This window comes from Neolamprologus brichardi, chromosome 6 (assembly GCF_056152115.1).
Source record: "Neolamprologus brichardi isolate AB-2024 chromosome 6, ASM5615211v1, whole genome shotgun sequence".
Classification (NCBI taxonomy): domain Eukaryota; kingdom Metazoa; phylum Chordata; class Actinopteri; order Cichliformes; family Cichlidae; genus Neolamprologus; species Neolamprologus brichardi.
The window spans coordinates 21,288,319-21,312,284 of NC_142109.1; the positions used below are offsets into that span (position 1 = coordinate 21,288,319).

General features: G+C 42.4%; 1 protein-coding gene across 10 annotated transcripts in view; it reads right to left on the reverse strand.

Annotated features, from left to right (window-relative positions):
- The window catches only part of LOC102777724 (nuclear factor 1 X-type-like), a 108,904-nt gene that overhangs the window by 60,126 nt on the left and 24,812 nt on the right, over window positions 1-23,966 (reverse strand). For 6 of the 10 annotated variants that reach the window (XM_006787413.3, XM_006787408.3, XM_006787415.3 and 3 more), the window contains one exon: window positions 14,193-14,724. In XM_006787413.3, the coding sequence (XP_006787476.1) occupies window positions 14,193-14,724 (532 nt within the window). Of the gene's footprint in view, window positions 1-14,192; window positions 14,955-15,580; window positions 16,339-19,609; window positions 19,887-23,966 lie in introns of those variants that run through there. The other 4 variants (XM_006787410.3, XM_006787412.2, XM_035906187.2 and 1 more) reach the window with 4 other exon arrangements.

Genomic DNA, 23,966 nt, shown 5'->3' on the forward strand with positions numbered 1-23,966 from the left:
GCCACCATAAGGTAACAGGATGAGACAAAGACAAAGAAGAAATGGAAGTATGCTGAGCCATTTACAGTAAAGAAATACCACTATCAACAGGCTATAGAGGCACAAAGTCACCTCCACTACATAGTAGTTAAAAGTAAAACTTATTTTAAGGCTGCAAATTTAAATAACGCCAGACAGTAAAAGATTAACAGATAAACACTAATCCTGAAGAAAGCTATTATGAAGTTAAACTGATACAAAAATCAAAGATAAAAGTTCAGTGAAGCACCAAGTTTTTATTGTTTAAACTTTAGAGCAAGTTAAAATCCAACAGAAGCTGTGAAAGGCTAATCATTGCAGACATTCCCCATGTTACACTGTAGCTATCCATTGAGTGTGGCGTGTGTGCTGTGTGGCTGACCTAAATACAGCAGAGTGGAGAGGAGCAGGGGTGAACTGAGGTAAAAGGGTGGAGCAGGCAGCCAAGTACCTTATCTCCCAGTATCTCTGACACTATATTCAATCTAAGTGTACCTTAATATGGCCTGATGTGTACCAACAACCTTTGTCATAAAAAGTAATTACGTCAGTGAAAGGCTAAGAGGAAGCAAAATAGACAGAAAGGCCAACCAACTTCCATTAATATATTATACACTTGTGTATGTATTTATGGAGGTATGAAGGCAAAGCACAAGCACATAAATTTATGAAGTTAACAATGTTTTATGGGTGTCTGCAGGTGTGCGCGTATATTAAAGCATTACTAAGTAAGTCGGGGGTGACAGTTTTAAAACTCTGCATGAACGCAGTTAACAGAGAGGACCAGGGACACGTGCATGTCCATATGTGTGTTTGTGGGTGAATGTGTGTGTGTGTCGGAGTGACTGTGAGTAGGTATATGTGTGTCTGTGTGTTTGCAAGACCATGAACGTGCGTATGTGTGTGTTTCGGATTAAGAGCTTCACCCCTGGACCTCGAAATTAGATAGGGGATTAGTGGGACACATCCGCCACCTGGCATTTTAAGCCCCACAATTACAACAACAACTTTTAATCAAAAACAGCCACATATGTGTTACATACAGTCAGAACTCAGCAACTTGCATATTTTTCTCCTTGTGTTAAAATCTCTTGGGCTGTCATTGAACTGACCCTGCCATAACAACAGGCCACATAGAGGGCAGCTGAATGCTACAGTTTTTAGTCTGATCATGACCCATTGTATTAATAGGGATCAGCCTAGATTGGGACTCGTTAGCACTGCACACTATGCAAGGATTTAGCATTCAAAGTGACTTTTACTTGGCACAAGGCACGGAGAAAAGATGTGAAGCAACTGCTGCTAGGCCAGGAGGTAGCTTCCCATTATCACCTGTGCAAGGTATTCACGAACCAAAGATCATGGCTCTATGCTAGGTCTTACTAATAATGTGATACTCCACTGAACTCCTGTAAAAATTCTTTACTCCTGTTGCAGTGCTCAGAGGGGTCAAAGATTGGGATTGGTTACAGAGTAACACCTCTGGAGCTGCTGGGTATTCAGTGTCTTGTTCAAGGCCATTTTAACAGGTTGGGTGCTTGCTGGGCACCAGAGCTTTAATCTAACTTACTAAGCCACACCACTGTTATTCAAACGCATGGTGACAATACAGCTAAAGGCAAGCCTCGACGGTGACATGCTGTCAAATACTTTAATCATTAAATAAATTAAAAATAACCGTGATCTTGCACTAACATCAACACATGCATGCTTAACAGAAATGTAGGAACTGTTTTAAACTCACATCCATAGCCTTCGAGGCTCTAATTGTTCCAAGGATGTTAGACTAGTAAAGAGCGGTAGTTTTTACTCTGTATAGACACATTATGTCATAGAATTAAAAAGCAGGAAGGGCCACGAAACCCTTGAAAACTCTGCTCCAGTTCATGGCCAGCGCACAGTGGGGAGGAAGACACAGCGGGTTAGCAATCAAGCTAAACACAAACAGCAACCAGGCACCATGAAAGGAAAAGAAATCATGTCATTTTTTCCATGTACACCTCCGGTTAAACATGTTAATACACATATACAAAAGTTTCTCTGTGTTTAAGAGACAAATTAGACCCACTAAGTGAAAGAGAGTGTGGAAAGAAAAAATGAGCCTGTACACCAAGATGTGTTGCCAATATGCCAATAACCAAGAGTACCACGTGAATAATATGGTAAGGTAAAATATACTTTCCAATCTTCACTACATAAACTAAAAATGTACTCTTGATTTTGAGTAAGTGTAATTCAGAGAGCAATGAAGAAAAAACAAAACTACATGAAGCCAACGCGAAGAGTAAGCCAAAATAAAAGGTCTAATCAAATGAAAACAAAGGAGGGAGCAAAGAGAAGGAAGCAGGGTTCTGCATTTTTTCTTTATTAACAAGCTGAGTTTCCATCCAAAATCTCAGATAGCAATCAACTACAAATTAGGACCAGATTTCTTTAATTGACCATCATGTCGCCTTAAAAGATGGAGTGCCATCTTGATTTACCACTACTTTCTAAGAAGGTGACAGGAAAAAAAGGAAACTGGGGAAAGGAGAAACATGAGACAGAAGAGATTAAGGAAACTGAATAATTTGCCTGAAAGAAGAAAATGAACAGACAATGCTAAAACAGAGAACTTGAGATGGAAACAGCGAGAGACAGAGGGAATAGGAGAGAGGCGTGTAATTGCAGGAAAAAGGGGCTCATTAGCCCGTCACTATCCTCAATCTAGCCCTCAATTTAAGGTCAGGGAAGAGAAAGAGAGAAAGAGACTACAGAAAATGAGAGAATCAGAAAAGGAAGGAGGAATTTAACAATAATTCATCTGCAGTTTATACAGTGTTAAATGATTCACTGTCAAACTTTTCTTTCTCTGTTAAACTTTCTACCTCTGGCCCCTTTACACCAGCTGGCAGCTCTGAGCGCGCACGCTGCACCGTCATGCATCACACATCATATCTCCTTACACACCTCGCGTGACGAATGCACCGTCTCTCTGGCCCGTCTGAACTCACTTAGGAGTAAGGAAGAAACACTGACTTTGTTCTCAAAGAGAGAGGAAAATCGAGATAAAAGAGTGGTGTAAAATATAAAAGACCCAGTCAAAGAGATTTAATACCAAGCTGTACCCAAACTGCCCAGAAGTCCCTCTAGTAAAGTACTTCTGAACCCCGGACCAGGTAAATTGTAAACTGGTATTTTCATCAAGTGGAGTCCAACTGTTAACAGTGATTGGCCCAAGGCAACTTAGGGATACTGACTCACAGTTTAGGAAAGCAGGGTGATGAGATATCCATTCCTTCCCTGCAGAGCCAATGTGTTGCCCTACCCTTAACTACTCTGTGCAGTTTAGAGCTGGAATGTAGTGCACGGAGAGCACTCAGAGTGGCTACAAAGTCTCCAAATGGAGTGCTGCCTAAACTGCTTTTTCTAGTCATAATTTTAAGCGATTAGTCACTTTTCCGCAGCTACTTTTAGCTTCTGAACATGTTCTGGTTGTAGCTTTAATTGGGTGAACCTCTGAAATGTGCTACCCGCCTTTAACTGTAGTCCGAACTCTATAGGTGCAACACAAAAAAAAAGAGCATCACAGTTACTCTGAAGTGGTTATATATAGAAACTATACAGGGCTTCATATAGCCCTGAAAAGTGTTACCACTTACGATGCTCTAAGTCAGCAGGCCTTGCATTGTTTACAGTGCCACAGCAGGAATGCCTCGCTGGATAAAGCTGAGGTAAGAATAAGCACCGCACGAATCCCTACTGTACCAGACTACCCACTGACTAGGTTTCAGCAGTTTGCGCTTGGCCTGTGTGTATGTGTGTGTTTGAAGGAAAAAAGGTGGGTGGATGCACCAGGTGCCAATCCATGCAAAGAGAAAATGTGCCCAAAGTGTTGCAGGATTTCCACTGTCTGGAAAAAGCACAAATAAATACAACCATTCACAAGTGTCCTTTTCTATTTAGCATACAATCTGGATCGCACTAACATTATCATCCCATTAAGTACGAACAGTCTGTGTGTCACCTATTTGTTTTGTTTGCAATTAAACAGGATAAAACAGATGACTGTACAGACAAAGCCATGCACTTACACAGAAGCATACAGTCACACACTTTGTGGAGGAGAAAAAAAATGCAATCTGAAAAGAAAAACAAGAACTAAACAATATACCATCATGTTTTAATTTCATTTGTCGTTCGAATTGTTGGGCCACTGATGGTTGTCGGCATCAGTCATAAAACCATATTGCCTCAACAGATGCATGATGATGTACACAGATCATAATCATGCATTTATAGATCATACACGTGCTTTGGCAACACATGCGGAGCCAAATATGTGCAGCTGAATGTTTACACACCCCAAGAGAAGAGCATTGTTTAAATAAACGTATATACTCACATATTACACACTGAAAACGCATCTCTATACCGTCTTTCTCCCTCTCACTCTCTCGTATCTCTCCCTGTTTTCTTTCATGTGGGAGGCAGCAATGGGCACCCAGCCATGCCACATCAATATGCGTACTGGTGAAACGCTTCCCCTGCTTCCCCCACGTTGCAGTTGCCGAGGCCTGCAGCAGTTGAAGCGGCAGCTACTGTCACCGGATATGGCAGGTCATGTTAGCTAGTAGTTAGTTAAAGGAGGTTAGCGAGCTAGCACTCCCACTGAGGCAGGCCACAACCGGGCTGGCCTTGTCGCAGCAACCTGCCGTGGTGACAGCCCACTGACGCAGACAACGCCAGCCAGTGCCACCCTGAAGGCACCTTGGATTGCACCCAGGCAAGGTTCCCTGGGAGCCCGGGTTGCCATGGTGGCAGCCGAATTTGGGTCCAATAAACGTGAGGGGAACAGGCGGTGGACTGGGGAGGGGGACTTGGGGGTGGCAAGAAAGGGGACAGAGAGAAGGGGGGATTTCTGACTAAAAAAACAAACGAAAAAAAACCCTACCAGTCAGTGTAGAAAAACATATCAATGGAAGGACATTAAAATAAAATCATTCATCCCCTAAAAATAAGACAGACGGCAACAGAGAAACTGCGATACTGTGTGTGGTGGATGCTGCTGCTACCTACACAAAGGGTTTTTAAGAGTCTCTTAACATTGTCAATGACAAGATGAAAGTACTGCATGTCTTCTGCTGCTCCGAGGTTGTAAATGAAAAGTATAAAGCTCAGCTGTCAGATCACTCAAGTTGCAAAGTGACAGATGCACTTCTCGCGTCTTACTGCACAAGGCCGCGACTATAAACAAGACGAGCTCTTAACAATTACAGGCAAGTTTAAAAGAGTCAGAGTTGTTAACAGTCACACTCAAGTGTAACACAATTAAACATAAACCAAATAAAAGCTTTTAAAAGACGCCCCTCACTTGGCTTCCTGCTCCACTCTTTCAATTACAATTTACTAAGTGGTTGGAGATGACTTAACCCTGATCTTCATGTTCATAAATTCATCTCCTCTTAACGAGAAAGTTTTCACAACAGAAATGCGCCATAGGACTTTTTAGCAGTTAGTTTACACCTGGCTCCCTTGGCCGACGGGCCGACGAGCTGAATTATAAACAGCTGAAACAGAGAGTGAAGCATAACACCTTGCTGTGGCCAGTTCACCACGGTGTCCCTGAGACCCCAAAACTCTTCTCCTTCCAAACTCTGAATCTAAAAAAAGACGCCTGCTTGGCTCATAGTACTGTAAATCATGCAAAGTAGAGCATAGTGCTTGGTCTGGAAAAAATAACCATGTATAATGAGCAGACAGAGACATATGCACATATGCACTCTCACACATATGCACGCCTGTGCTTACACACATAAACGTTGCCAAAAGAACCCCCCACCACCACCCACTACACTGCTTTGTACTAGACACACAAACACACACCGTTTTTAGTCCTTAATTCTAACCCCTGAAAACACCATCCTTTCCTGAATCCATGGTAGTGATAAAGAACAAACACACACACGAAAAACAAAACACTATCTCTGCCCCCACCTTACTCCACTCGCTGAGACTCTGTCCACTTTCCACCTGCTCTGCACCCCCCTTCAAGCTCGCTCAAACTCAAACGTGAACACGCACACACAGACACACACACACTAATGCCATTTCACTCCAAACTCATCCTGTTATCTAAACAAGCGCCGTCCTCTCGTCAGCGTCAGTGGGTTCCTTTCTCTGTCTCCTCAGAGAAAAGAGAGACTCTCCTGTTCACAGATGAATGGGGTCTTTTGATGAAGCGCCGAGCCTTGTTTACCGCCACTCCATTTATTTACCGGCCTGTTTTTCAAGTCGTCATTGAGGGACACTCTACCAAACACCCACCGCGTCAACCCCCTTTCCCCAACAAACCGCATCCTCATCCACCAGCCCCCTCCATCTCATCCTCCCCTTAACTACACCCCCTATATGCTCAACATAAATACAAAATATACACACTATGCCTGCTCCCAATCCCATGTTGTTCCCTATCCCGTTTCATCCCGCTTTCTTCTCTACGTCTAGTGTCCTAGATCTGTGTCCAAACTGATTTGAAGCTTACTCGCTTACACAGACGCATGCCAAATGTGATTCTCTGCATTTTGCTGTGCTTCTCGGCTAGCTCACTTATTCACCCCCCCACCCCCCTCCACCCCACTTTCTGTCTTCTCTAAACTGCTCTCCTTCTCACGGTGTAACAAACATCAAATGAAGCCTTCATGAAGTTTTTTTTCCTCCAAATATCTAAGAGTGGCTTTTTCGGAAAGACGGACCATCTCAGTGTGATGATGTTTTAACCAGAAAATAATAAGCAACCAAATTAAATAACGAGTTATGCAAATATTATAAAGTGAAAGGACTACATTTATCCAGAAGTGAAACTAAACTGCAATCAAGCCTGACTGCATACACAAAAATACTTGTACTGACAAATAAACAAATGTAAAAATAAACTAAGGCATTAAATACTAACTATAAAGAGTGTTGAAGGTTTTTCTGTAATTTGAAATATAAAAAAAAATGACTGGTGACAAAACATCTTTGGCCACTAAAAAAAAAAAAAAAATCAAGGTTCAAAGCCTCCACATGTGTGATGGCCTGCTTTCATGAAAAGTGAGAATAATGGTCCTATTGAGTGCTAAAATGTTTGTGCTTACAAGTTATTTTACATTTTTTTGTAGCTGCAAATAGAAGTCCAGGGTGTTAATGAGGCTAGGGGAGGGCATTCATTTGAACCTTAAAGAGGAATAAAAGAAAAGCGGAACAAGCGAAGGAAAGAAAAGAGAAGAAAGAGAGGATCAGAGGGAGGAGGTTGGCAGGGAATATCATGAAAATTTGGCGTCTTCCATGCAGGGAGATAGCATCGTGCCAAAAGCGACCGCCGACACAACTCCTCTCACTTTCAACATTAGACTCCTTTGCCGTGTTAAATTCGCCCACATAATAATTTCATTATTCTTCAACCCACATGTGCAAAATAAAATGAAATAGAGGATATTTTTATTTCTTTTTTCTAAATCGGTACTGACCCAACTTTTAATTCAACAAAACAAACTCAGCAAAACCGCTTCTCGGAAAAATTTAATAAAAACAACAGAAACATAAGTAATAGTGCCTTGGATTTAAAATACAGTACTGAGGTACTTATTATAGCACGCCTATTGCTGTGTGGCACTGAATACTGCTATTAGCCAGACTCAGCAGCCTTTGCCAGGGCCTCGCTGTGAGTGCAGCCCGGTGAATAAGCCGTGTTCCCTGGCTCTCCCTCCTTTCTGGCTGGCCTGTCTGAGATTGAGCATTGGCCATAGCGCTCTTTCTCCTGCTCCTTCTCCTCCTCTTCCTCCTCCTCTCTGTCTCTCTGAGGTCGGGAAACCCTCCTGAGTGGGTATATGGTTTTTGGGGACAGACACATTTCATGGTTGGCGCCGCTACAAAAGCCTGAAAAGAGACCCGGCACTGGGAAGACACAGTATTAATACAGACAATACCTCCCCCTCGCTGCTTCTGACTCTCTTTTTTTCTCAATAACCTCTTTCTTTTCATCTCTTTTTCTTGTCCCCCCTCCTTCTTTTTTTACACTTTAGTTTTTCTTCTAATAAAAAATGTTAAAAAGCCCACTCAGCTCAAGTAAAGAATGCAGTTTTTATCACTGCGTGGCGTGGCTTAGCCTACACCCATTTTTATTTACTGTGTTTTAATGTGCAATTAAATCTCAACAGTAGGCATTAGACTAGGCTCGGCAGCGTGTGAAAACGCTCGTCTTTTCTTTCAAATAAACAAAAAACTGCTAAGCATGTATTACATGCAAGTCCAAAGAGTAATTTAGCCGGAAAAATAGCAACAATGTGTTACATTATTAAATTAGTGAAAATAATAAAGATACATTTACTTTAATTTGCATAATGTATTTTAAGATATTATTTTGAACACATCACCACTGGGCCAAAATTTAAATTAAAGGTTAATTTAATTTGTGGAAATCTAAAATTGTGTAGTTGTAATTTTAAAATGAGCACTGCAATAAATTAAAATACTATAAAGAAAAAAAGATATGCATAATTAGTATCCAAAGAAATGTAAATTGTTTAATTTGAGACGTTTTTTCCCCTAATCATGAAAACCACAGAACGCTGAAAATTTCCTTTTGCTTTTCTGCTTCTCTACCTGCTTTGCGTTTACGCTGCAGTGCTTCTTCTCATGGGGAGCAGAAAAAAAGTCTGACAGCTGGGTTCATTCAAAAAGACACAGGGCATCTGAGAAAAACCAGTAAAAGAGCCAAACAGCACAAACTGTCTTATTTGTCTCCTCCACCATAGTGATGGCCTCCCAATTTCACTGGAATAATCTATTTACCGCATATCTCCGACACTGAAACTCTTCACACAAAAGGAAACAGATGCGGGTAGACCAGAATTGTTCATGGGTTTTACTCTCTCCCGAGTCAGGCACAGCCAAAGAAATGGAGGCTTATGATCGTTATGTAAAACCAAAAAAAGCGGAGAGCTTTTCTAGGACAAAAGGCACCGTATCAAGGAGCATGCCAGTTGTCACTGGTCAATTTAATGGGACACCAAACATAACAACATTGTCTTTGACTCGCCTTTCTCGTGTTTTTTTTGTTTTTTCTAATTTTCCCTCGAGTCAGCTTGTGTCATCATGGTCTCATGAGATAAATGCAGACCCTGCGGTTTTGGATCAATCTATGTGCGTCTGTGACACCCCAATGTTAGCCTCGCGTCTGTGTATGTGTGCGCGTGTTTTGGAACGAATGAGTACACAACAGGGCTTTGGCTAGACGGATAGCAATAGCTATCCAAATACACAGACTTTTTTCTGAAGCCAAGAATAGTGTGAGAAGACTCCCTCTCACTCGGCCTCTCTAATGTGACGGGGCTCTCCTTGCGTCTTAACCCTTTAGATTTGATACATAGCCACCTCAACGCGTCCCTGAGGCCAGACAGAAAGGCAGAGATGTGCAAAAGACCCGACTAAACGAGAGTCATCAGTAAACATTTGCTGATGCCAAAGCTGCTCTGCATGTGGAGAGCTTTTCTTAGCCGACGTGGGCCCTGTTCCCACCACACACACAACACAAAAGCCTCAGACCTAACCGACCCCCCCTCCCGAGTGTCAAGATTTCATTTAATCAAAACTTCACTGCTGACGGCCATCCTAAGCTGTGCTTGCACACAAGGATAGTCCACTCAAACCTTGTGATGTCATGGGAGTCTGAGAGGAGATCCAGGAAGTAATTAACAACAGATTATTTTCACAGGGAAAAAACAACGAGCTTTGGGGAAAAGAAGACCTGTGGAATCCATCACAGTATTCCTTCAACTTTTAAGATGTCACAAACAATTCACGTGATTCCTGAGTGTCAGGATTCCTTTCTCTTTTTCTCTCCCTTTCCTGTTACTACATTTTTTCACCCTTTTTCCTCACACATTTAATTACATTTTGCATCCCCATAAACTCTAGAGTTTTGCGTAGTGATGAACGCAAGTAGGGTTTTATTTGTGAATCCTAGCTGTGGTCAGCGAATTGGCTGGGGGGCTGGCCACAACACTAAGGCTTCTCTGGGCTTTCTCACAGCAATGTCCAAGGCATGACTACTGCTATAGTGAGAGAGAGGCGGGATCTGGCACTACAGAGCGTGGAGTGTGGAGCGGTCATGGCAGAAATGGCACGGCGAGCACATTTCACACCTCCCTCAGAGTGACTGCAAATTTCCTGTACTGCACTTTTGATTGGAAACACATTTGAAACATCTTTTCATGATCACACTTACGGCGTACAAAAGAAAAAGGGGAAAAAAAATAAAACGCTGGAAGAATGCTTTCCAAGCTATGACTAAGTGCATAGAGCTAACTTTGGACCTGACAAATGTTTTTTTTTTAATCTTCTATTTTTCCAACCTCGAATAAATCAGAAATGTGCTGAGTTTAATCTAAAACAGCCCAAAGATTATAAATCAAATAGTCCACTGAATACTGTGAGGAGGAGCAATAACTTCTCCTCAGATGGTGTACAACTGCAGCCACCTATGCAGTAGTCAGAGTAACAGAAGTGAGAACTACATCTAGGCTAGTACGGTGAAGTACGTGTAAGCCTATCCAAAGCGCTCCATTCATGGGTTATCAACTGGACACTGGCAGTGTTCGGTGCTCTGGCAGACCCTTGGCACTTCCGGGCCAAGAGATCACTATCTCCATTATAATATACCAGTCACTCGCTCTTAATAAACACTAAAAATACACTACTCACTGTACTGCACCACAGCCCCTCTTTCCCTCTCATCTATTTCTCTGCCAGCATTTCAGTTACAAAGTCATTCAGTTTCAAAGACATGTTGCTCTGTCTGCTTTTTTTTGCTCTTTATCTGAGGTGCCCGAAAACAGGCGGAGAAGGTTTTGTATTGTGGCATCGTGGTTTGTTCTGTTACGGCTGCGGTGTGTTATGCTCTGTAACAGAGAGGATCTCAAAGGCTGGCTGGCTGCAGAACAGTCTGAGAAAGCCTGACGGCAAGCCCAGAGATTCCCCGTGGCAGCTTTTGCCACTCTGTCATAAACAAAACACAAGACGTCTTTCTCTTCTTCCCACACCAACGGGGCCCGGGTGCTGCCAAACAGAACAATCACTATTGTAGCCTCTTCTGCTTTCCAACGTGCTCTCTCTCCCTCACTCTCTCTCCGAGTCTCCTACAATATAAACAAAAGAGATCAGCGGAGGCTTTACCTCTGTGAGAGCAACAATGAAGGCGATGTTTAAGGAGACAAAACAAAAGTGTGCACGGGATCAAAGAGGAGCGAGGAAGACAGAGATGCTAAAGACCGACAAAATACAAACCAAACAAAAACAAACAATGAGCACATCTTGTCATTCACTGTGCAAGTGAGTGGAAAAGGAAAACACACAACCACACATCACTGTAACAGATGAGTGCAACGGAGAAATGGAAGGCCTTGATGCCCATTTCCTAAATGTGAGTTAAAAGCAAAGAAAAGACAAGTGTGCTGACCTTACGGAAAGTTTGCTCTTTGTGTAGACCCCAAAGCAGCTCTCCAACAAGGACTTAAAGTGAAAATCGGTTCTTTGGAATAAGATAAAAGTGCTGAGGCACACTATTGTATAATTATATATTGTATTAGTCAGATAAGATAAGACAAAGTATCCAGTAAGCCGACATTATGAATGGGCAGCGCACTGGAAAGGGCCTCCAAGTAGTCACGTGTTTTACTATACTGTTGTAAAACTAAGTGCTGCGGTGATGAATACATGCCAAGAACCCAAAAATTGGACAGCTGACATCATCAGTACAGGTAAAGGAAATTTAGTGCAATTCAATTACATTTGTGTGTATGGACACATCAGAACATCTGTAGCAACCTTTACTCACTAGGTTTTAAATCCAAGAAGCTTCAATTACTTAAACTAATATATACACAGAATTACACCACGAATAAAATACTTTCTGTTGTTCATTGGTGTGTTCCTTTATTCCTTTGTCCAGCATGCCATTTTGCTTTCCCTATGAATTTAAAATATTTGAAAGATTAAAAAGAACCTCTTAGAATATGCGTGTCATTTGATTTAGTTTTCATTTTATGATTAAACTAATTTTGCATAATTTACAAGGGGAGACATTTTCATTTGCGTAAAACAGAACTGACCCGAAATGCACCAGTATACCAATAAATCTTTATAAGAGACATTTTTTTCGTGATTAAATTTGATTATAAAAAAAAAAAAAATACAATCAATTACATCTACAAAAACAAAAACCCAAACACTGTTGATTTTCTCTCAGTATGCTCTAATATGGCCGCAACCTATGGTTTATTACCGCCACAGAGAGACCAACAAAGTGAAGCTGGAGCTGCTGCCAGGGTTTGGCTCAGGCTGTGAGTTATTTGGCCTGGATTGATATTTTGCGTGTGTCCGTGTGTGTGTGTGTGTGTGTGTGTGTGTGTGTGTGTGTGTGTGTGTCTCAGAGAGAGAGAGAGAGCCTAAGGATCACCTATGATAGCATTTGGCTAGAGTAATGTTAATGCCCAGTGTAAGAGTTGTGCCTCGGCAGACACGAGAGCGCGTGTGTGTGTGTGTGTATTTGGACAGTGATTGGGATATGCTGTATATATATGTGCGGGTTGAGTCACTGTTTGAAATTTCCAGAAAATTCCAGCTGACATAATATTAGGTCATGAGTGTGTGTTTGTATAAATAGCCAGCAAATGGTTAAGCAGTGTGTATTTGGAAGATTTGGCTGTGAGATATATTATGTGTGTGTGTGTGTCTGCGTGTGTGTGGCTTCTCTGACAGTTTTTTTTTTTTTTTTTTGCAATGTGGGGGGAAAAACTACAACACAGCCAGTGTTTTGGCTGTGTGTGTGTGGAGTATGCGCACTGGAGGCTACAGTGATGTTTGGCCGGGTGTGAGTGTGTGTATCCATGATGGTGGCTGCGATACAACAATGTTTGGCTGTATTAAACTGTATCTGTGATAGTCCTTGGCCGAACGTGTGTGCTGTGTGGGTGTGTGTACGCAATCGTGACTAAAACCGTGTTTGCCTTTACGTGTGAAAGTGCGCTGCAGAGATGACAGAGTTGTTTTTCTTTTCTTTTTTCCTTTTTTTTTAAAAAGAGTGTGTGTGTATCTTTATTTAGCTGTGTTTGTATGTGTGTGTATGGGTGTGAAGGTGGCTGCAATAGTACTGGCTGTCTTTGAGCATTGGCGTTTTGTGTGTGAGCGTGAGTTTGGCAGCCAGGTCCAACGTGGTGCTAACGTTCAGGCAGACGGTGAAGGCGGCAGCAGCCTGCGGCCTGAGAGCAGGAGGCTCACGGCTCTGTTCGCTTTCTCTCTCTCTCACACACACACACACACACACACACACATAAATACACAAGCACACACACAACCTGGGCTGCGGCCAAATGATGATTTCTGGCTACAATGGCCTTACCATGGCAGATATACCTCGACAGACTGTGTACAATACTATAAACAGTGACTCTTCTTTGTGCAAAATTCATTGCGCAAAAAACACAGAAATTTCATCTCATAAAAAAACAGTCACTCAAACACACACAGACACACACAAGCATGCAAATTCTTTCCTAGGAAAACAAAACACACACACACACACAAAATACATGCTCATATGAAGCCGCAAATGCCTCGCTCAGAATAATGAACGCTTACTTGCCAGAGCACGCTGGACGTATGCCCCTGACACACACTAACAAATTCTTTTTTATTACTGTTGATACTACGTTGTCATGTAAACAAACCCCAAGAAACAGATGAAGAAAAGAAAAATATTAAAAGAACAAAAACGTACCCGCTGTTTTCTGTGGGAACAAAAGCAAGCAGGGACTTTCACTTTGTTAATCTGAGAGATAAATCTTTACTTTATTTCTTTTTTCTTACCTTTTAACTGCTTAGTTATTACTTTAACGTTCCCTCCGTAGTAGTAAAAAGGTTTTTATTGTGTCTCTGAATATTTTTACTTTTACGTTATTCCTTTTATGTTTTTTTTGTCATTTTCTATATTTTACTATATTGCAAATTAAGGTATGCACTTGTGTTTCTGTTGTGTTTCAAATTGTTAAAATGTTAGTGCGATCCTAAAAGCACACCGACATGATTACATGTGGCAAGTGTTTATGTGCTGGCATCCCTCTCAATTAGTGTCTGATGTCCAGTTTCTCACATACCTGGCGTGTGGACGAAGTAGGCCAGGTAGAGGTCCAGCTCTTTGACGGACACTCCGATGTGGTGTGGCTGGACGCACAGGCCAGGGTTGGTGCACTGCGGTGACTTGACCAGTCGTTCTCCGTCCGTGCTCTCCAAGGGGCTGCCCTTAAACAGGATGACCATCACCAGGTCCAGCCGCCACACCTTGTCAGCCTGGCGCAGGCAGTCGATGCGACGTATTTTGCCCTTCTGGTCGGGGTTGGACAGCACGCAGCAGGGGGGCTTTTTGCCCGTGATGGTGAGCACAAAGTCCTCACGGAACTCAGGCCGGATGTCCTTGCGGAGCTTGGCCAACAGGCGTGAAGCCCACTTCTGCTTGATCTCTGGCTTCTCTCCCAGCAGTTCATCCTTCACTGCACGCTCTTCCTCCTTGGACATGCGCTTCTCGTGCTTTTTGAAGTATTTACGCTTGCGGGCCTGCAGGTTGAACCAGGTGTAGGCGAAGGCGCGGACATGGGGCAGAAGGGCCTCGATGAAGGGGTGGAATTCATCCTGGATGAGGGAGGAAGATGGGGGGAGGGTGGATGAGGAGAGGGAGGAGGGGGGGAAGCAGGAGGAGGCATTGGAAAGAGAGGGGGAGAATGGGGGAGAGAAGGATGGGGAGAGAGGGAGAGGGGGTGAGGAGGGGAAGAGAGAGGAGAGGCAGTTAGCACCGGCGCGCAGCATGGAGGAGCGGCGCCTGCTCCGTGTGAGTGGAGGGAGAGAATGAGAGGCACAGAGAGAGAGGGAGAGAGAGAGGAGAGAGAGAGAGAGAGAGAGAGAGAGAGAGAGAGAGAGAGAGAGAGAGAGAGAGAGAATGAGAGAGAGAGAGAGAGAGAGGGAAACGGAAAGATACCTTGCGCTCTCTAATACAGACACATCGCACCGAAGGACACACTTCACAAACCACTGAACAACACATCACTGAATGACTGAGGTAAGAGATGAGACAGAAAAAATATGAGACTTGTCTCCATGAGATATTTGTGTAAATGTTGTTTGTCTGGTTAAATATAAACAAATGTGCTAGTTATAAATAAAAAATAGTGACATCCTAATCCATTACTAAACATAAACAGTATTATTCTCAAAAGCATTATAGTAAGTATCAGAAAGTCAAGTAAAATCACAACATTTCTAAAACATAATTCAAACTGACCACGCGTATTATACAATGCTTAAAACACTAACATAATCAAGAAGAACGCACATGCCAAATTCTGATTAATAAAATTAAAGCCGTCTCGCTGAAAAGCCACAACATAAAATATTTGTCCATAAATAATACAACTGCGCCTGCACTCAAAAGTGCTTAACAGTAACGATCAAAAAATATTTGCGAATAAAACAAGAATTACATGGTAGTTACCATTTTGCTCTCTCATCATAAATTCACCCCGTCGATTGCAAAGAAACTTAAAATGCAGAGCCAGTACAATAACTGGATTGTAGAGTCAAAAAAGGCGCTGAAGTAATGCTGAAAACAAAAGAGTGAGGGGAAAAAAAAAGAAGCAAAAAAAAAGAAGCTGATAAACTGTCCAATAAAAGCAGCAGGGGGCAAAAAAGCTGAGAAAGAGGAGACAGGCCAGGGGGCGCAGTGTAATACCAGCACAAGAACACAGGAGGTACTGTAGCAAGAGCTGCAGGAGAGGTGCTGTGCAAGAGCAGAGCAGAAGGAGTGTAGAAAGTTTAGCAATCTCTGTGTCTAAAAGGATGAAAAAAAAAGAAGCTGGGTGTGCACAAATAAAATAAAACAGATAGTGCAGCAAAATAATAAAATTGTCAAAAATTAAAACAAGCTTCTTTCTTTGTTTGCAAAAACATGCAGAGAAAATATCTTGATGAAAAACAAAAATAAAAAAAAATGGCTGGCAAAGCAGCGCGTGCTATTGGTTCAATTCTGATCTGCATAAGACTCACGCAGAGGGAGAGAGAGAGCTGGACAAGGGGGGTGCGGACAGAGGAGAAGAAGGAAAAAAAAAAAACAAAAACAAGAGGACCGAATCAATGTTGGAAGACTGTGCACGACCGCTGGCAAACCCGAGTGCAGCTTCTTTTTTCCCCCTCTTTCTCTCCAACTCTGTCTCTCTCTTTCTCTCTTCCTCTCCACTTTCCGTCTCTAACCATTGACTGAGTCTGTGCCAACACGCAGAGGGCCCACCTATTTGGCATCGAGTCTCAAACAGCCCAGCCAATACGCACGCTCAAAGCACTGAAAAGGAGGGAAGAGAGAGATGGCAGAGGGAGAAGCAAAGAGGTGGGGGTGTGGATGGTTGGTGGCTGGTAGTGGAGAGAGGGCGGGAGGGGGTGGATTGTGTGTGGTGCAGGCAGAAGGCACGTCATTAGCCAAACAGACAAGTTCCAATCTAGTGCAAAGGCAAAGTCCAGAGGATATTAATTTTACATGCATCCAGACAGCACCCGCCTCCTAAAGCTCCCCCCACACACTTCTCCCTCCCTCACCACCTTCGTCACCAACATGGTCACAGCCATCCCAACAAACCAGCTCACTCTCTAACTGCACCCCCCACTCCTGAAACACCCCTCTCCCGCTCTCTCTCTCTTTCTCTCTCTCTCTGCTCGCGTTACACCACCTTGGCATGGGATGGCATGAGAAAACACAGACCCAAAATCCCACTAGACCCTGAGACCAGCAGCTGCTCCTGGATTTACCACACAAACAAAGAGAGGAGGGGGGAAGAAAAAGACCCCCCTCCACCCCCCAAAACAAAAAATACCATCCAAAAACATGCTCTCCTGTTTCAAAATGCAGTCTTACATCCAAACTGGCCCCTTCGCCTCCTTTTTTTCCTTTTCCTGTTACTCCACTTTAATAGCCCCAGCACCATAGAAACAGAAACACATTAAAAGTTTCTGTTATCAAATTAGAGAGTTATCTTGTTTGTGGGTGAGAAGCTGGATCTGATTGACAATGATGCCTCAAAATGCTGTGGTGGATGGGTTCATGCAAGTAGCCTATATAGCTTAAGCCTTATAAAACTATCAAAAACAGACTACACAGCTTCCTGTAACTGCAAAGTTGAGTCGAATGCATTCAGCTTTAGATATGCTGGTCTTTATAATAGTAAGGACAATAATATTTTCATTCTGCAGCCAGTTAATTGCCCATATTTTCATCGTGCTGCATTATGAATCCCACAATGACACATAATTGGGACTTAGCAGCAGCAGAAAGTGAGGCAGCACGGGCCTGCATAGCTGCTCTGGACAGCAAGTTGTCTCATCCTCATTGGCTGACTCACACGACCTCAGAGGTACAAGCTGTGCCCAGAGCACCAGGCGAGAAATATCTGACACAAAGGCTCCCACCGAGGGCCGATTCAACATAATCGGATGCATTTGTCAGAAAAATAATATCTCTGTGATGATTTGATGTGAAATACGTAAGGGCTGCTCCACTCCCTAGAAGTGCATTTAAATGTCATTCTCCCAATTTACAAAAAAGGAACACATTTACCCATTTACGCAGTCCAAATTACATGAATTAGTCCACGAGGCTCACAGGAATTACAGAGACATTGTCAAAACTGGAATCTTGACAGTGGGCAGCCATAAAAAGCTAACTTGTCATGTGGCAAAGTTGAGGGTCCGTTCATTTGATTGTGAGTTGAAGCCCCCTGCTGTGCAACGGGACAGGCTGTCTGTGTGAACGCCCTACAAAGGCCGGAGTCCTCTGGTTGGCTCCCAGGACCATCAGATTTAGCCTGGCCTGCTCCCTCTGTCAGCGTCTGACAGAGGAGCTGCAGCCTGGATGACTGGCTGGTCCACTGAATGGCTGACAAGCTGGCTGCCAGGTTGGCTGAAAGGCCGCATGACGGGCTGGGTGAATGACTGGTTGGCTACCCAGGTGGGTAGCTAGCTGGCTAGTTGGTTGCCTGGCTGGCTGGCTGACTGGCTGCTACTGTTGGGGGAGGAAGGGGGGTACAGACCCCATCTGGACCAGGCTGAGCCGGGCCGGGTGCCGATTGTTCGTGCTAGCATACGCCTGCCTCACACAGCCACGCTGAACACGTGAATAATGTGGGAATGAGAGAAGATGGTGGAGGCAAGAGAAAGAAAAAAAAAAAAAAACAGGCAAATGGAACATGAGGAGATGGAATTAAATAGGATGTGTGTGTTTGTTTTTGTTTTTGAAGAATAATAACGGAGGTGTGTTTGCCACTTATTTGAAAAGACTGAAGGGATCTAGACTTTTTTAATGAATGGGCCACAGACAAAGAACAGGAGAGCTATGAGCAAAGCACTGCAGTTACTTCCTCAATATCATCACATTACTGACAAGCGAAATGATAACCAAGATTCATATCAGGGAAATGAAAACCAATCCATTGTCCGAAGCGACGTGTTTTCTTTAGCGGATGAGCCCTGAGACATTTTTTGAACAGCATAACTCCTGTTAAATCTTCACACCGCAAAAACAGGATGAAAAACCGAAGGTATCCTATTACGAGATAAAATTTTATCTGCAAATACTATGCAAAAAAACAATACCCCCTACAACCCCTCTAAAAGAAACAAAAAAATTCCCCTTTTAAAACCACTTAGTTAAATCTGCTACAGGGCCTCCTTCTTATGATCATAAACTGGACCAAATGCAAAATTATGCACAGCCATTGAGGTTTGTGCACAAATTGCAGTTAAAGAAAAAAAAATCTTTTATTATTTTGGCTAAGAAATCAGTCTGTGTGGCACCCCGCTGTTTAATGTGTCCTTTTTGACATTTTCAAACCCGCAGCTCCTTCAGCTCATTAGGGAAGATTTCTCCTGTTTGCCCACAATTCTTCACGGCAGAAGAAACAGTGGCAGTTTTTCCAGGCCTGAGCCACGGCGCTCTGTAGGTATCTGCACTGCAATAATGTAAGAGAGCGCTCCTCTTATCTCTGCATGCCATGCTCTTTCTTTCAGAAAATGACGACCTTTGTTCGGTCAGGCCGGGCGAGCCAATCTCCACTCACTCCACTACGCTCCAGACCTGACACGGTACAAACGCAGAGAGCAGCAGAGAAATGAAATCCAAACTCAGGTTTTATTGAGGCTTCAAGCACCAACAAAACACCAGAGTTAAGAAACCTATAAAAAAAAAAAAAAAAATCACCGTGTTCAACAATTCGGAGAAAATTAACGAGAGCGCTCCGTTTGAGTTTACTCATTAAACCAGTTTGTCACGTAAGGCTGACTCGGGGATTATCTTAACTGTTTAAATAGCAGGGGCTACGAAATGAGGCCAAAAATTGAATTAAAATAGCGTTAAATTCGAGTCCACCATAAATCCTTTAAATGAGAAAAAACCCTCTGTGTGTCCTGTCCTCCATCAGAAATGGGCCTGCACCTCGACTTCCTACATTTCCCAAAACACTATGAAAATTAATACTCTCACCTCCGAAACAACGAAGCCCACCATTTTCACCATCTTCAGAAAAAGAAAGGCAAAAAAAAGTTTAGCGTTTGGTTTTTGGCTGATAGCGCCCGTTAACCTCCACGACCGTCGTTCCCAGCATCCGTCGGTCTGTTTCTGAATTAGACTTTTTATGTTGCTCTGTAAAAATAAATTGCAGGCCTTGAAGTCGACTGCTCTAAATGCGAAACCTGTTCAAATCAAACGTCCCTCTTTCTCACGCCAAAAAAGAGCTCTGAGGCTGTCTCTGTTGAGAGGCCTACCAACTACAAAGGGGGTCAAACTAATGATAAACTAATAAAAATGTATGCTAGTTCAATTCCTGCTGCTAACATAGGCTTAGCATTAGGCTATGAAGTGTGACCTCTGTGAAAACACACGTTAATCAGAGTAAAATCAATCACAGCTGCTCTAAAACGTTTATGCGGCTTTCTTCCCTTTTTTCATTACATATTTATAAAGAGCCTCAATTTAGCTATAAGAAATATCGATCGATTTTTAGAAAGGAGCAATAGTTTCTACCCGCCTCAGTGTTTACGATGCAGTTAATTTTAACAAGCATAACTTTGGCCTGTTTCCCACATTGTCGTGTTTACCTGAGATGAATTTAAGGTATCAGTCTAAGTGTGCAAATAAATATCAAAGGAGCAAAAATAAACTCAGGACACGTGGGAGGAAATTTCGACATTTAGGCCTGCTTTATGCCACATCCTGCACGCTGAGGTAACAGTAAGGAAGCAGGCATTACATTCTTACATTTGATGTCAGTGTTTTGCAGGTTAAATATTTCAGGTTAATAGCAAAAGAGGGTGCTTTATTTATTTTCTTCTTTTAAATTGTGTGATTCAAAGTCATGCAGAAATTTAAAAGAAAAACTTAAAACCAAATTCATGAAATAAATGTCATTTGCTCATATTTTCTTCATGACCTAAATAGTTTACATTTTTAGAGATTATTCAAGTTTTAAAATCTGAGATTTCTATAACAAGTTATTTTTTTAACCTTACTTGTAATTGCCAAAATAGATTAAATGCTTTCAATTTATTATAAATTTGAAACTAAGTAATACCAAATACTTTTTAAAGCTTTTTCAAGGAAGACAGAATTTTTTTCTTTAATAAGTTATTTTAAAAAGTGTTTGTTTTTTTTTTAGCAATAATCAGTTAAAAGGGGGCATCATGAATGTGTATTATATTTTATAGCTATACCTAAATGTACCACTGCTCCAAATGTTGTTTTTATTTTATTTTACATTATATTTACTATAATATAAATTGAACCTAAACTTAAAATAATGTTTTAAGATTATGCAACCATATAGCTGAACGCCAGATTTGTCTGTCGAAGTTATATTTCTTTCACAGGTTTTCTGTTATTTTATATCTAGATGATCCTGTAAAATCAGGCTACACACACACACACAGAGAGAGAGAGAGAGAGAGAGAGAAAAGGAGAGAAAGACGGAGAGAAAGCTCATGAAATTTTCAGCACGTCAGGACATGTCACAACTGTAATTCAACTTTGACATCTGTTGTGTAAAATCACATATTGAAAAAGACTATGGTGATATAAAGGAAGCACTGTGAGAGATCTGAATCATTTCGTGTGTGTGTGTCTGTATGTGTGTGTGTGTGTGTGTGCATGCATGCATGCGCAAGTGTGTGTGTGTGTGTGTGTGTGTGTGTCTTCAAAAAAAACATTTTCGGTTAAAGTTTCTTCAGTTGTTTTTGCTTTTTATAGGAATCAAATATTTTTCATTGGCTTGGTAAAACATGGAGTTCTAGCCATTTTATGCCATATGTGTATAATGCCTTTTTAAAATTTGTACACAAAAGAAAATGGAAACAGCAGAGAGAAAAAAGTTTCTGTGAGAGGAAATTTTCATGTTTCCTTCATATAAGAAACATGGGAAAATCGGGTGCACAGAGAGGACGCCTGATTGGATGTATCATCTCGCCATTAGAAGGTGGAAAGTTAGTGACCTCACTGTTCTTGGAGATATTAAAAATGGAACACCGAGAAGTTCATATGAAATGCGATTTCTTTGGGAACGCTAACAAAATTTATTTCCTTTTTTGTTCCATCACATTCACGCACAGACACACAGCATTTCTCTTGAAATGTTCTCCTTAATGTCTCATCCCTGCCACTCATTCGATTTCGTCCTCAAAACCTTTTCATCCATTTTAATCCTTGGAAGAATTAAAAAAAAGGAAAAACTTCCTCTTTTTCTGCTCTCTTCCTCCCAACGGCACAGATTGATGTTAAAAGTGTGTCTGCGCATCGTGTGTAATTACGCCTGTTTACACACTGAAGCATTACTATGTGTGAAAGTCTGGAAGCCATTTGTGGCATGAGGCTGAGAGAGAAAGACAGAGCAAGCGAGCTTTAAACAGCTCCAGAGACACAAGGACTGATAGCAAGCCGGGGCTTCTGACACAACTGCAGACCTGGGTAATATTATACTCAAATATGTTTTCTCGTTTGTATGACGGGTTTGTCTTGCAGACCGTTTCAGCCTCAAATGTAAGCACATCAAAGATAAGATCAATGGTTCTTTGTGTTTCTTTTTAAGTATCCAAAATTTGTTCAGCCAGGATTTTCCTGAGGTTTATGTGGTTTTTCTATGACTCTGGTCCATTTGCATAAATTTCACCTTACACAGTTAATTGTAAACAGAGCTTTAACCTCACAAGTGAGTCATACTCCCAATTTATGTTCTGAAAATGTTTGGAGAACAGAATTAAATTTGGAGTCGGAGAACACAGCTTGTTAAATATATCTGAATTTTTCTCTTCAGATGTGGCAAACACTAAATGTTTTGTGGGCACTTTAAAGAAGGCTGCGTGAAACGTTAGACTTTTGCCCCTCTGATCCAAAACTGGATGCTAATCCTGATATCAGTGCCGTCAATTAGAAAGAATGTTTAGATATTACAGCGCGATGGGAGCGCTCAAACTAAATTAGGAGGATCTGCACTGCATTTTGCAAACAACGATTTAATAAACCACTCCGACATGTAGCTGCAGCTAGACGGTATGGTATAGGATTACTCGCAGGCAATTCCTAAATGAATACATACAGTATAGATTACTACCGTATGTGTGGTTCGGTAGCGTCACCAAATGCACACACGAACGAACAGATACTGCTGGAGGTGGCGTTTTCCGACAGGACATTGCAATAGAACTGAATACAGCAATTCCCCTTGACAAGGGCAGCCATTCTTGATAAGGTCAAGTAGGCAGTGTGGCACTTAAGAGTGTGCGTGCGTGTGAAACACACAGAGAGAAAGATTGAGGGGGGATGACAGAGTGTGGCAGCTTTCTGCCTCAGTAAAGGCAAGCCATAACGTCTGTCTCACACTTTCTGTCTCACTCCAAACTGAAGTGCATGCTGCACACACCTACAGCGTTCCAGTCGGCACATGCCAGCGGCACAGACTGGCTACCCGTGCCCTGCCTACAGCTGCAGCAAGGGCTTTGAACCTCATGATTAGCAAATACAGCAGGAATCGAGCAGATAATGAAACCAGATATCCCCTCCCCTCCATGCCCTGCTCCAGCAGTAGCCAAGGCCTGCTACTCCTCGCACAAGAGATGCACTATTGAGAGACTTTCTCTCTCACTCTTTCACTCCCCCTCATTCTTTTATTCCTCCCTGGTCCTCGTTCTGCCAGTCGGCAAGGCGAGATGCCAACCTCTCCCCAAAGCTGGGCAGAGTGCCCTCACCCTTTATGCAAATGATTCACCACTAGCCCAACACACACATTCATTCCGTGCCCCCCACCATCACCTACTCCTCCATTCCTTCATTTATTCCTTTCACCTCTTACTCTGCAATCCCTCTCTCGCTAACACTTTCCTTTTCCTGCACTTCATCTTGTTGTTGCACTTCAACTATCCCTCCCTCTGCTTTTTGCTGCTTCACTCACACTCTCACTCCGACCAATTTGCCTGAGCTCCCCCTTTCTTTCAGCTGCTATCCATCTTCGAGCATCTCTCTCCCTCCTTTCACCGTGGAACTCCTTTTTCTCGCTGCCTCTCCCTCGCGCAGCTTGACTCACCCAGATTCAAACTTGTGCACTCATTCCTCGCCCGGTGCCAGACAGGCAAGTGCAGAAACTAGCTTTACCCTCTTTCTCTCTCTCGCTCTCATACAGCCACTCATGCTATAACACATGCCCTGTTTATATTCCTTAAAGGGAAAGAGTCTCTTCCAGAAATCCCTGTTCTTCTTGATCTCTTCCAGTTTTTATAACCATTATATCATCTGTCAGCATTTATCGCTAAGTAGATTGTTTGAAAGAAACTGTTTGGCACGATTGTCCGTATATTTC